The 14,917-nt window shown below is 31.4% G+C and overlaps 1 protein-coding gene across 1 annotated transcript; it reads right to left on the reverse strand.

The window, feature by feature from the left end:
- Positions 1-1,014: 1,014 nt before the first annotated feature.
- Positions 1,015-12,665, reverse strand: LOC131006161 (receptor-like protein 34). Its single transcript, XM_057933336.1, has 14 exons — positions 10,632-12,665; positions 9,793-10,011; positions 9,337-9,480; positions 9,019-9,162; positions 8,419-8,637; positions 7,945-8,088; positions 7,150-7,293; positions 5,250-5,321; positions 4,797-5,015; positions 4,334-4,477; positions 4,025-4,168; positions 3,064-3,135; positions 2,593-2,808; positions 1,015-2,300 (listed from the first exon to the last, which is right to left on the reverse strand). Exons 1-14 carry the CDS (start codon positions 11,320-11,322, stop codon positions 1,084-1,086), a joined length of 3,789 nt encoding a protein of 1,262 aa, XP_057789319.1. The 5' UTR covers positions 11,323-12,665; the 3' UTR covers positions 1,015-1,083.
- Between the last annotated feature and the right edge of the window lie 2,252 nt (positions 12,666-14,917).

The raw sequence follows: 14,917 nt of genomic DNA on the forward strand, positions 1-14,917 counted from the left end.
TTTTGCTTAAAGATGATAAAAATCTACTCTCTCCTTCCCAATTGTTAGTATCAATTTGAAAGTGACACAAGTTTTAATAAAGAGGTTAAGTGTATTACGAGTGGAATAAAGGTCTTACCTTTTATGTGAGTGTTAAAGTAATTAAAGTAGAGTAACGGTGTCACATACTTTTACCAAAAATAGAAATGAATAAAAAAAATGACGGACTAAAATGAAAATATAGATATTAAAAGCTAAGACGGAGGGAGTATCAATTTATAACCTCTAAGCGGGAACGTGAGAATCTAGTTCATATCGGCCAACAAAGAGGCGCTCCAACTGTTCGAGAAAATGCCCAGCAGAATCTTGTATGCAGATAAGTGCTCCAACTGTTCGATAAAATGTCACATGATATAGCAACCCTTCTGTATAAGTTGTGTTTTCTATTTTGAGTAATTATTATTTTATTACTATTTGATTACTTAATTCAACAAGAGACTCCTGCAATATGCTCTCAACATATTTACGTTGTAGTCTATTTTCATTGGCTGTATAATGATTAAATTCACTACACCTTTCTATGCTATTTTTTTTGATTTAATTACACTTTTTTTCTATTTTTATATAGAATAAGAAGTAAGATATTTTGTAGATTATTAAATTAAATTAGTTAATTAATAAAACAAGAGCCAAAAAAATTGTATAAAACATTATTTATAAATTAAGCAGCCAATACAAACCAACGATTTATAAGTAAACAAACGATTTGCCTTTGTGGTGTTTGATCATTTCTCCAAATCAATTTGATGATTTTGAGGATCTGTTCATAGGCTTAACAGAATCTGTTCCAACTAGATTCATGTGTAGTATTTTTGCTCGAAGAAATCCAGCAAGCACTTCTATGTCACTAAGAGGATGACATTTTTAATAATCTAAATATTTAACAAATAAAATCACAAAACTGTTTTAGTTTATCCAAAAAATTACCTAAACGAGATAAAATTAAAACTTCACAAAACATTTCGTAAACTCTAAAAACACACTAACGTAGCCATTACAAAGGAAATAAGAAAAAGAAAACACAATTCGAACAAAAGCCTTCAATTAAGTTCTCCTGCGTGTTGGTGTTGGTGTAGCTCTGCTGCGTCTCTTCTTCTTCTTCTTATTATTATTATATCCAATGCCAAAAAAGAATTCCACTAACCATCTTGGCCTTCCATTTCTAATGATAATGTAACCAATTCCAATTCCAACTATGAGTCCACTTCCATATCCCATCACCACACTTCTCCATCCAAATCCATCTATAAATCCAAACTCATCTTCTTCATCATCATCTTCTTGTGGCTTCATCCCATGCCCATTCTCGTCGTTGCATTTTCTCGTCAACGGAACTCCACACAGTCTCAAGTTTCCCACGTATGAATCATTCTCAAATGTGGAAAACTGCTTAGACTGTGGTATTTGTCCCACAAAATTATTCATTGAAAGGTTTAATTTCGCAAGAAATGTCAACCCTGTCAATTCACTTGGAATTTCTCCATCCAACTTGTTCACCGACAAGTCTAAAGATTCAAGTTCACTCAAATTTCCAAGAGATGAAGGGATATTTCCTATTAGGTTATTGTGGGACAGATTCAAGTATTTGAGAATCTTAAGATTTCCTATGGAATGTGGAATACTCCCAGAAAATCTATTGGAGGATAAGTCGATTGTTGTAAAGGCTGACAACAATCTCTGTAATAATTGATCCAGACCTTTCAAGGTGAGCCTCATCTCCACATAATCTTTAAAGAAGGTGTCGTAAATTGGCAAGTATGTTTCATTTACCTCTATCATTGCTCTGAAATTCTTGAAATATCCTTGAGGCAAAGAGCCCACAAATCTATTCTGAGATATATCTAAAACTTGCAAATTATGAAATGGAATCTTGGTTTGCGAAGGAAGTGACATGTTACCATAAAACTTGTTAGCCCTCAAGACCAGCACTTGAAGGTCTGGAAGGACTTCCATCCAAAAGGGAAATTCGTCTTGTATTCTATTATTTCCGACGTCGAGGTCTCGTAGTCTTTGGCAATTGATCAAGGATTTAGGTAATGGTCCTTGCAATTTATTACCATTCAAATTGATGGACACAAGGCCACATCCCTTGCTAAATGATGTTGGAATGAGACCACTAAACTGATTTACATTTAAATGAAAAATGAACAAAGATTTGCTCAAATTTCCAAAGCATTGTGGAATTGTTCCTTCCAAATTGTTATTTGAGAGAAGAAGAGCATGAAGAGATGTCAAGTTACAGATGGAGGATGGAATAGTACCTGGAGAATAATGAAGTTATCAAAGTCAAGTTCCATATGGTTAAGTATAACAATCATAAGAATAATAAGTAAAATACATGATTCGATCGGTTGGGAGATTGAGCTATATATACTATTTAAGTATAATGATATTTATTCCAGTAATCACTGGAAGACAAAGAACAATATAGATTTGAAAAGGACATAGCTGTAAATGCTATATGGAAAACTCAAATATAGATTTGAGAAGAAGTTAAAGGTCTCAACAATGGCTGTAAATGCTAAATATACAAGAAAAATTAAGAAATCTTACCAATTAAAGCATTGTTCTGAAGTTGTAAAGTAGATAGTGCTTTCATGTTCCCAATTTCTGAAGGCAATGCCCCGCTAAGTGTGTTACTTGAGAAATCAATCCATGCCAAGGAAGACAGGTTGAAAATAGTTGGTGGCAAAGTGCCTGACAACTTGTTCAAACTCAAGCCCAACGCTATTAAATTATGAAGATGATGTATCTCTTGTGGAATAACTCCTACAAATATCCAAATCATCACAAAGAGTTAGTCTAATTCTAGATTGAAACGTATAGGGAAAATATTAATTATCACCCTAATTTATGAACATTTTAATGTTTGCGTCCTAAAGTCAAAGTCATTGTTTCCAAGGAATAAAAGATTTAGTGCTTCCATATATCTTTTAGGATAAAGAGACGAGTGCTGAAGATGGTTCCAATTGAAAAGAAACATGTTGAATATGTTTAAAACTCTACAACAGTAAGAAATCTTACCGGTTAAACCATTGTTTCCAAGGTATAAATATTGTAGTGCTTCCACGTTCCCAATTTCTCTCGGAATAGTACCTCGAGAATAATGAAGTCATCAAAGTCAAGTTCCATATTCTTAAGTATAATGATCATAAGAATAATAAGTAAAAAAAAGAAGAAAGAATAATAAGTAAAATACGTGATTCGATCGGTTGGGAGATTGAGCTGTATACTATTAAGGTATCGTTTACTTTGATGGATAAATTTATCCATGAAAAATGATGGATAACAAAAATTTATGCTTTGAAATGTCTCATTTCTGTTCTAACATTTGACAAAAAAATATTTTTCTTTCCTTATTTTCACTTCAAGGATGGATAATATTATCCTTCCTTGAAGTGAAAATAAGGAAAGAAAAATGTTTTTTTGTCAAATGTTGGAAAAGAAATGAGAATCTTAAAGGCATAAATTTTTGTTATCTATCATTTTCCATAGATAAATTTATCCATCAAAATAAATGTAGCCTAAATATAATGATATATATTCCACTAATCAATGGAAGAGAATGAACAATAAATCGTACAAAATAGTTCACCAAGCTTTGTAATTATATAAGGAGACAAGAGTGCTGAAGTGGTTCAATTCAAATATAGATTTGAGAAGAAGTTAAAGGTACTATTTATGCATGAAAAGAAACACGCAGTTGAATATGTTTAAAACTCTACAAAAGTAAGAAACCTTATTGGTCAAGTTTGTTTGAATTGAAGTTTACTGTTAAATTTGCAGTCAAGTTTAAGTTGAAGTGAAAATAATTTTCTTTAGAAATGAATTTGCGAAGTAATAAAACAATCTATTACTATCTTTAATTTACCTGAATAAAAGCTCTCCAAAACCTACCAAATATCTTTTACTTTGCATCTATTTAATTTAACAAACAATATTATCTTTTACCTAAACTTGTGGCTAGCTAAATAATAAATCATACCACTTAAAGTATTATTGTCGAGCAATAACTGGTCAAGAGCTGTCATGTTCCCCACTTCTCTCGGGATTGATCCACTAAGTTTGTTGGAAGGCAAATTTAAGTACCGTAAATTACGAAGATTTCCAATCTCTTTAGGAATAGTACCTGGCGGAAAAGTTAAAAAGGTGTGAGCGACAAAGAGTTCTAATATTCCAAATTTGTGGGTGCAATTAAAGCTCCACTAAGTTTGTGGGAATCCCCAAAAAAAGAAATTAACTCGCAAGCTAGCTTGAGGAGCTAAACTTGTGGCTAGGTGATAATAAATCATACCACTTAAACTATTATTGCCGAGCTGTAAGCCTCCCAGAGATGTCATGTTCCCCACTTCTCTCGGGATTGATCCGCTAAGTTTGTTGGAATGCAACCACATTTTCTGCAAATTATGAAGATTTCCAATCTCTTTCGGAATAGTACCTGGAGAATAATGAAGTCATCAAAGTCAAGATCCATATTGTTAAGTATAACGATCATAACAATGATAAGTAAAAACACATAATTTGATCGGATGCGAAATTTTGAGCTATTTAAGTACAATGATATTTATTCCACTAATCAATGGAAGACAAGGAACAATATAGATTTCAGAAACATAGCTGTAAATGCTATATGGAAAAGTCAAATATAGATTTGAGAAGAAGTTAAGGGTCTCACAATGGTTGTAAATGCTAAATATACGTGAAAATTAAGAAACATTTGAATATGTGTAAAACCCTACAAGAGTTAGAAATCTTACCGGTTAAAGCATTGTTTTCAAGGTATAAAGACTCTAGTACTGCTTTCTTGTTCCCAATTTCTGAAGGCAATGCCCCGCTAAGTGTGTTACTTGATAAGTCAATACATGCCAAGGACGACATGTTGAAAATGGTTGGTGGCAAGGTGCCTGATAACTTGTTCGAACTCAAGTTCAACTCTCGTAAATTATGAAGACGATGTATCTCTTCTGGAATAACTCCTACAAATATGCAAATCATCACAAAGAGTTAGTCTAATTCTAGATTGAAACGTATAGGGAAAATATTACTTATCACCCTAATTTATGAACCTTGTAATGTTTGCGTCCTAAAGTCAAAGTCATTGTTTCCAAGGAATAAAAGATTTAGGATAAAGAGACGAGTGCTGAAGATGGTTCCAATTGAAAGAAACATGTTGAATATGTTTAAAACTCTACAACAGTAAGAAATCTTACCGGTTAAACCATTGTTTTCAAGGAATAATATCTGTAGTGCTTCCATGTTCCCAATTTCTCTCGGAATAGTACCTGGAGAATAATGAAGTCATCAAAGTCAAGTTCCATATTGTTAAGTATAATGATCAAAAGAATAATAAGTATAAAAAAGAATAAAGAATAATAAGTAAATTACGTGATTCGAAATAATGTAAAAATATAAATATATAATTTATGAAAAAACCAATTAATATATTATAAAATATATAAAATATAAATGTATAATAAATTATTATAAAATATAAATATATAAACCAATTGAAAATTAGAAAATTGAATATATATTACTCCATCCGTCCCAGCTTTTAGTATCCAACTTTCCTTTTTTGGCCGTCCCATATTTTGGTATCCATTTCTATTTTTGGTAAAAGTAGGTGGGGCCCTTACTCCACTTTAATTATTTTAACTCTCACATAAAATGTGGGACCCTTATTCCACTCACAACACATCAATCACTTTACTAAAACCCGTGCCGTTCTCAACTGGATACCAAAAGCCGGGACGGAGGGAGTATAAAATATAAATATATAATAAAATATTAATATTTATTGGTTCGGTTCGGTTTAAAACCGAACCAAAAACTGAAAATCAAAACCGAACCGAAACTTATCGGTTTTTAATTTTCGGAACCGAACCGAAAACCGAACCAATAGATTCGGGACCGAACCGCACCAAAACGGTTCGATTCGGTTCGGTTTTGCATTTCGGTTCGGTTTCTGCTCACCCCTAGATTTTATTGAAGTGTCCCACATTGGATTGGAGATAATGACATGAGCCACTTTATATGGTGAGGCAACCCTCTCCCTTATAAGGCCTTTTAAGGGAGGAATGAGCCCAATATTCATTTCTAACAGATTTGCAATTGAGAAGAAGTTAAAGGTCTGTTTTGAAGTTGTAAAATAGATAGCGGTTAATATTATAAATTAATATTATTGAAATATTACAATTATGAATACTATTTTAACTTTTTACAATATGAACTTATTGTTGAATCATATACACCTTGATCATCATTAGGATCTCCTGTAATATCAACCAAAATGACTTATCACCCTAACCTATGAATCTTTTAATGTTTGCGTCCTAAAGTCAGAATTTTCTTATTAATTAATGTCTAGATGACTGGATTCCGGCCGGACACAAATTATTATATATATAGGTCCCACTAGTATTATAAATTAATATTATTAAAATATTACAATTATGAATACTATTTTAACTTTTTACAATTTGAATTTATTGTTGAATCATCTCCAGCTTGATCATCATTAGGATCTCCCGTAATATCAACCACAATGACTTGATAGATACATCCATTTATTTAATTTAAATATTATCTCTCTTTATTTTTACTCATTATAACTTGATTTTTAATTGTAATGTCTGAAATTAAGAAAATACTTATAAACTAAAAAGTTGTTAATTTATCGATATATTAATAAATTACCATTAATCATCGATAAGGTTTATTATAATTTTTGTATAAGGTTTATTATTTATTTGTATAAGGTTTATTATATTTTTTGAGAAATTTAGGGGTCATACTGATTTATCAAACACAAACATCTCAAGGTATGATAACATATATATAGAATTTAAAGTTTACTTGATATGTACCAATTTATTTTATGTTAGTGAGTTATTGTTATTTTTATTTAGACTTTGACAATTGATCGATCAAGGATTTAGACATTGGACCTGAAAAGAGGAGTAATTATGCATAACATAAAATAACAACACGATGAATGACCCCTACCAACTTCAAAGACAACATACCACATAATTAAAGAAGATCAAATGAAATTAACTCGCATGCTAGCTTGAGGAGCTAGACTCGTGGATAGGTGATAATAAATGATACCGCTTAAACTATTATTCTGGACGTGTATGCTACCCAAAGCTGTCATGTTCCCCACTTCTCTCGGGATTGATCCGCTAAGTTCGTTGGAACCCAACCACATGAACAGTAAAGTATGAAGATTTCCAATCTCTTTTGGAATAGCACCTGGAGAATATATAATGAAGTCATCAAAGTCAAGTTCCATATTATTTAAGTAAAATACGCGATTCGATCAGTTGGGAAAAGAACATAGCTGTAAATGCTATATGGAAAAGTCAGATGTAGATTTTATTGAAGTGTCCCATATTGGATTGGAGATAGTGGCATGAGCCACTTTATATGGTGAGACAACCCTCTCCCTTATAAGGCCTTTTAAGGGAGGAAAGAGCCCAATATCCATTTCTAATAGATTTGAGAAGAAGTTAAAGGTCTGTTTTGAAGTTGTAAAATAGACGGTGGTTAATATTATAAATTAATATTATTGAAATATTACAATTATGAATACTATTTTAACTTTTTACAATATGAACTTATTGTTGAATCATATTCACCTTGATCATCATTAGGATCTCCTGTAATATCAACCAAAATGACTTAGATCCATTTATTTAATTTAAATATTCTCCCTTTGTTCTTACTCATCATAACTTGATTTAATTGTAATTTCTAATAAAATTAAGAAAATACTTTATAAACTATAAAGTTGTTAATTTATCGATATATTAATAATTTATTAAATGAAATAAGAGAAAAAGAAATTAACTCGCAAGCTAGCTTGAGGAGCTAAACTTGTGGCTAGGTGATAATAAATCATACCACTTAAACTATTATTCCCGAGCTGTAAGCCTCCCAGAGATGTCATGTTCCCCACTTCTCTCGGGATTGATCCGCTAAGTTTGTTGGAATGCAACCACAAATCCTGCAAATTATGAAGATTTCCAATCTCTTTCGGAATAGTACCTGGAGAATAATGAAGTCATCAAAGTCAAGTTCCATATTGTTAAGTATAACGATCATAACAATAATATTAGGTAAAAACACATGATTTGATCGGATGGGAAATTTTGAGCTGTATACTATTTAACTATAATGATATTTATTCCACTAATCAATGGAAGACAAGGAATAATATAGATTTCAGAAACATAGCTGTAAATGCTATATGGAAAAGTCAAAAATAGATTGGAGAAGAAGTTCAAGGTCTCAACAATGGCTGTAAATGCTAAATATACGTGAAAATTAAGAAACATTTGAATATGTGTAAAACCCTACAAGAGTTAGAAATCTTACCGGTTAAAGCATTGTTTTCAAGGTATAAAGACTCTAGTACTGCTTTCTTGTTCCCAATTTCTGAAGGCAATGCCCCGCTAAGTGTGTTACTTGATAAGTCAATACATGCCAAGGACGACATGTTGAAAATGGTTGGTGGCAAGGTGCCTGATAACTTGTTCGAACTCAAGTTCAACTCTCGTAAATTATGAAGACGATGTATCTCTTCTGGAATAACTCCTACAAATATGCAAATCATCACAAAGAGTTAGTCTAATTCTAGATTGAAACGTATAGGGAAAATATTACTTATCACCCTAATTTATGAACCTTTTAATGTTTGCGTCTAAAGTCAAAGTCATTGTTTCTCAGGAATAAAAGATTTAGTGCTTCCATCTTTTAGGATAAAGAGACGAGTGCTGAAGATGGTTCCAATTGAAAAGAAACATGTTGAATATGTTTAAAACTCTACAATCTATTACTATCTTTTAATTACCTGAATAAAAACTCTCCAAAACCTATCAAATATCTTTTACTTTGCATCTATTTAATTTAACAAACAATATTATCTTTTACCTAAACTTGTGGCTAGCTAAATAATAAATCATACCACTATCATACCACTTAAAGTATTATTGTCGAGCAATAACTGGTCAAGAGCTGTCATGTTCCCCACTTCTCTCGGGATTGATCCACTAATTTTGTTGGAAGACAAAATTAAGTACTGTAAATTACGAAGATTTCCAATCTCTTTAGGAATAGTACCTGGCGGAAAAGTTAAATCAATGTTAAAAAGGTGTGAGCGACAAAGAGTTAATATTCCAAATTTGTGGGTGCAATTAAAGCTCCACTAAGTTTGTGGGAATCCCAAAAAAAAGAAATTAACTCGCAAGCTAGCTTGAGGAGCTAAACTTGTGGCTAGGTGATAATAAATCATACCACTTAAACTATTATTGCCGAGCTGTAAGCCTCCTAGAGATGTCATGTTCCCCACTTCTCTCGGGATTGATCCGCTAAGTTTGTTGGAATGCAACCACATTTTCTGCAAATTATGAAGATTTCCAATCTCTTTCGGAATAGTACCTGGAGAATAATGAAGTCATCAAAATCAAGTTCCATATTGTTAAGTATAACGATCATAACAATGATAGGTAAAAACACATGATTTGATCGGATGCGAAATTTTGAGCTATTTAAGTACAATGATATTTATTCCACTAATCAATGGAAGACAAGGAACAATATAGATTTCAGAAACATAGCTGTAAATGCTATATGGAAAAGTCAAATATAGATTTGAGAAGAAGTTAAGGGTCGCACAATGGTTGTAAATGCTAAATATAAAATTAAGAAACATTTGAATGTGTAAAAGTCTACAAGAATTAGAAATCTTACCGGTTAAAGCATTGTTTTCAAGGTATAAAAACTCTATTACTGCTTTCTTGTTCCCAATTTTTGAAGGCAATGCCCCGCTAAGTGTGTTACTTGATAAGTCAATCCATGCCAAGGAAGACATGTTGAAAATGGTTGGTGGCAAAGTGTCTGACAACTTGTTCAAACTCAAGTCCAACACTCTTAAATTATGAAGATGATGTATCTCTTGTGGAATAACTCCTACAAATATTCAAATCATCACACAAAGTTAGTTTAATTCTAGATTGAAACGTATATGGAAAATATTACTTATCACCCTAACCTATGAATCTTTAAATATAAAACAATGTCATGTAAATACACGCTAACACATCCTACTTAACATTTAAAATGAATGTATTGAATTCTTTATAAATATAGTATATTTAATTCAAAGTATTTTAGATTACTAGTCCTAATGAATGTTATATGGAAAAGTCATTTATAAATTTGTGAAAGACACAATTATATGACTTTGACAATTGATCAAGGATTTAGGTAATGCTCCTTGCAATTTACTAGTATCACTTAAATTGACTGAAAAATAGTCCAATCATTGATAAATGTTGATGGTCCTTGCAATTTATTACCACTAAACTGGTTTGTGTTTAAATGAAAGATCATCAAAGATTTTCTAAAGGTTCGAAAACCTTGTATGCGTTATTGTATAATGATTAGTGGTCTAAATAGAGTTCATACATACAATTAAGCTGAGATAAATTTTAAATTTGACACTCAAACATAAAGCACATAAATTAAAGAATTAAATAATATGGCATTAAATGCATGATTTGACCTCATAAATATAGGAATGAACTTACCAGTCAACTTATTTTCACCAAGGTCCAACGTTTGAAGCTTCGTCAAGTTCCCAATTTCTGTCGGCACAAATCCAGTGAAATTGTTATTGTACAAAGACAGAAACTCAAGCTGTGAACACTGCCCCAAACTCGATGGTATTTCCCCATACATCTCGTTGTAAGATATATGAAGCCTCTTGAGACTATGCAGATTGCGTTTGCACATATCAAGAGGTAAACTGGTAGACAAATTATTATTCCTTAGTTCCAAAACTTCTAGAAATGACATGTTGAAGATAGATGGGGGAATGGGGCCATGAAAGGAGTTCTCGTTCACGTCTAAAGAAACGAGAGAAGAAAGATTCCCAATTTCAGGTGGGAGGGTTCCGACAAGACCCATGGACGATATATTCAACTGAGTAACCCTATTGTAACGTGAATCACAAGTAACTCCGATCCAACTGCAAACACTGGCTTCGGTGCTCCAATTTTGGGTCAATATATTTTGAGGATCTAATGTGATTTGGGATTTTAAGGCGAGAAGGGAAGAACAATCGGTGTTGATATCGGTTTTGGCTGAGCTATAATCCATCAAATAATGGATTGGTAAGAGTAGTGCAAGGATGAGAAAATGGGGAGATTTTTGCATTTTTTGGCTTGATTTTGACAGTAGTAATTTTTTAGAATATTGAACTATGAAATCCATATACATGTATATATAGAGTGTGTGTGGATATGATGGGCAAATGGGAAGGATTAATGATGAAGTAGGAAATGCAGAGTTTCCTTTTATTCAAAGCTAAAATAATATTTTCCCATTGGAGCGACGAAGACGGAGAAAATAATTAATTGGAGTGTGAATGAGGAAAAGACGAAGAAAATAATTGTGGAACTATAAAGAGTGATTTTTGGAGGCAAAAGCAACTAAGACTATTTATATGGAAAGCTACTTTCTGTTCGATTTGGGATATTGAGTCTAACTCAAATCTTAAAAAATGACCCTAAAATTCATATTAAAATAGCATTATAAGTTTTGGCCGTGATCAGAGGGCTACGTCAGTTGAATAAACAACAAAACCTGTTTGTTTATTTGAAGTGGTAGAATAACATGCAAAAGTAGAAGATATTCTCTATTTTTATAATAGATTTGGGAGACTTTAAATCCCCCTTTTTGTGATCTTTGAATAAGATATAATAAAGGGTAATTCACACTTCGCAATCTAAAACCAAGCTCTACGCAATTGCCCCCTGAAAATAGAGCAATTGTTGCAATTTGAATATTCGAGTCATTTTGAGTAACTAGCAGAAAGAACGTACGTTGTACGTGTAATTAATGTTATTTTATTTAATAATCTATTATTTTAGAAAATCTATTAATTTATTACTTTCATTACATAATTTATTGGATGAATATATTTATTTATAGCCTTATCAATAGCTATAGATATATATCACATAGATTTAGTGTACTATCTAATGAATAATATATTCTTATAAATATATAATACTGTAAAATAACCTTAAAATAAAATATGTAATAAATTAAATAGAATTCTAATGCGATAAGATTTTGGAATCTCCTTGATCGTTGGTTTAAGAGCACTCCCAGCAGAAATCTCAAAATTATGCTCCTATATTCCTCCTTAAAGCTTCCCTATTTAATTTTAGGATCTCGATTTTATAAATGCATACACCAGATCTTCTATTTTTTACATAAAAATAATAATTATGTGTGGGCCCTACTAATTATAAGCTTAAAATAAATTTAGGGTGAGTGTAAATTTAAGATTGAATTTAGGTAGGTGTAAATTTTTTTTGTGGGCCCCATCCAATTTAGGAGATCTGCTGGATGCATTTTTTATCTCATTTTCAATTGTTTTAGCCTAAATTTAGAGTTTGTGATGCATTTAGGTGATCTGCTGGGAGTGCTCTAATTGATGAACTTCTTTTAGGGAAAAACGAATTGTGATGTATAATTACCAATTATATTAGGGATTTATTTAGAAATTATAATTAGATTAGATGAGGGAAACAAATATTGGACCTAAGTAGAGAAGAAATTTTTGATCTAATTAATTTGACAACGGTTTTATGTATATATTTGGTTTTATAATATAAAATATTATTTATAAATTTGGGTGGCAAATAAATATATATCAAATAGATTTATTTTATAAATATATAATACAAAATAAATAATAGGGGTAAAATAGGCAATCCGCAAGTTGTCCCATAGAATGCTTAGGCTATTTTTCTATTAGTATATAGATATAGATAATAATAATAATAATAATAATAATAATAATAATAAGCTCTTGGTAATGAGGAAATTTATTCAAATTTAAATAATTTTATCAGAAACACCAGTAAATTAATTAACATAATTTTATCAAAAACACCGGTAAATTCTTACATAAATTAATTTGTAAGAATTTTTCATACGGGTTGAACTCTAAAACGTGCATCTTATGTTAATTCAATTCTCAACCTCACTTTGTGCGTCATAAAAGTATAGTTGAAAATACATGTATATTGTGGGATCAATTCAGGAAGATCATATATTAAAGAATAAACTCTTCGTCTTACAGATGCGAGTTCTTTATCCAATTTTACACTGAACGAAGTAAATGACAATATTCTATTATAAGCACGAATATCCCTTCTTAAACTAAAAGCTTCTTCTCATTGAGATGTAAATAATTCATCCAATTGTATCAATCAATAAAACAATTAGGTCACATATTTTAGACTAGTGTTTCATTATACTCACTGAATTAATAAATTTGCTATGCTATCGAAATAAAACATAATTAAATTGAACAAAGAAAGCATAACTAACAATCTACTAAATTGAAATTAGTTTTGGGCTTAGGGATATTTAATATGGGCTTCTATAATTGGGCTGAACACTTTCTTTTCTTGGACTTTAAATAGTGAACTTGATTTTTGGCATAAATGGGCTCAAATCTACTTTTATATATTTAAGTATTGAAACATGCTTTATTAGTTAAAAATTTTGAGCTAAGTTCCACAAGAAAGTATACATATTTTAGCATTTTATTTATTTATTAGGCTCATGACTTTGGGTTAGGGCAATAGAACAATTCTTAAAATTATTTAAATTATCTTAAAAAAAAGCTTGATTACATCTATTATCTGAATTTATCTGACTAGGTACGGCGTGACTAACTGTTGATGTGAATTACTTAAATTATTAATCAAGTACAAAATTTTCAGTGCGAGATTTTATTTTAATACATGTTGTGGTCATTTTAATATTATGTGTTTACCAGCTAAAAACTACCAAGCCAAATAAAAAAGTCATCAAGAGCACCAGCAAAAACCAAATCACACTATGATGCAATAATCAACAAAAAAAGAGCAATAATGCGCTGACTAATGTAATCCACCAGCCACAGTGACGAAACTCAGAGAGAAGTAATAAGACTTAAAAAGACAATAAAAACAATTTCATCAAAAATTGCAGAACAAAAAAAGATATTCAACCACTAGACAGCCTTCTAAAACTTCTACTTAGTTAACTGATTACACAAAGCAGAGTTCCAACAGTTCGCTATTAGCTACAGAACACTGCAAAATGCAATCTTCTTATAAACAGCAGAAATGCAAGATATTCAACCACTGAAGATGATGTATCTCTTGTGGAATAACTCCTACAAATATATATCCAAATCATCACAAAAAGTTAGTTTAATTCTAGATTGAAACATATATGGAAAATATTACTTATCACCCTAACCTATGAATCTTTAAATATAAAACAATGTCATGTAAATACACGCTAACACATCCTACTTAACATTTAAAATGAATGTATTGAATTCTTTATAAATATAGTATATTTAATTCAAAGTATTTCAGATTTCTTACTAGTCCTAATGAATGTTATATGGAAAAGTCATTGGTAAATTATTAGTAAATACTAAACAAACCAAACTTGAGCACACCACTATTCGGTTCGATGGATTATTTGATGGATTATAGCTCAGCCAAACACGATATCAACACCGATCGTTCTTCACTTTTCGCCTTAAAATCCCAAATCACTTTAGATCCTCAAAATGTATTGATCCAAAATTGGAGCACTGAAGCCAGTGTTTGCAGTTGGATCGGAGTTACTTGTGATTTACGTTACAATAGGGTTACGCAGTTGAACATATCGTACATGGGTCTTGTGGGAACCCTACCACCAGAAATCGGGAATCTTTCTTCTCTCGTTTCTTTAGAAGCGAACGAGAACTCTTTTCATGGCCCCATTCCCCCATCTATCTTCAACATGTCATTTC

The sequence above is a fragment of the Salvia miltiorrhiza genome, chromosome 1 (genome assembly GCF_028751815.1).
Source record: "Salvia miltiorrhiza cultivar Shanhuang (shh) chromosome 1, IMPLAD_Smil_shh, whole genome shotgun sequence".
NCBI lineage: Eukaryota > Viridiplantae > Streptophyta > Magnoliopsida > Lamiales > Lamiaceae > Salvia > Salvia miltiorrhiza.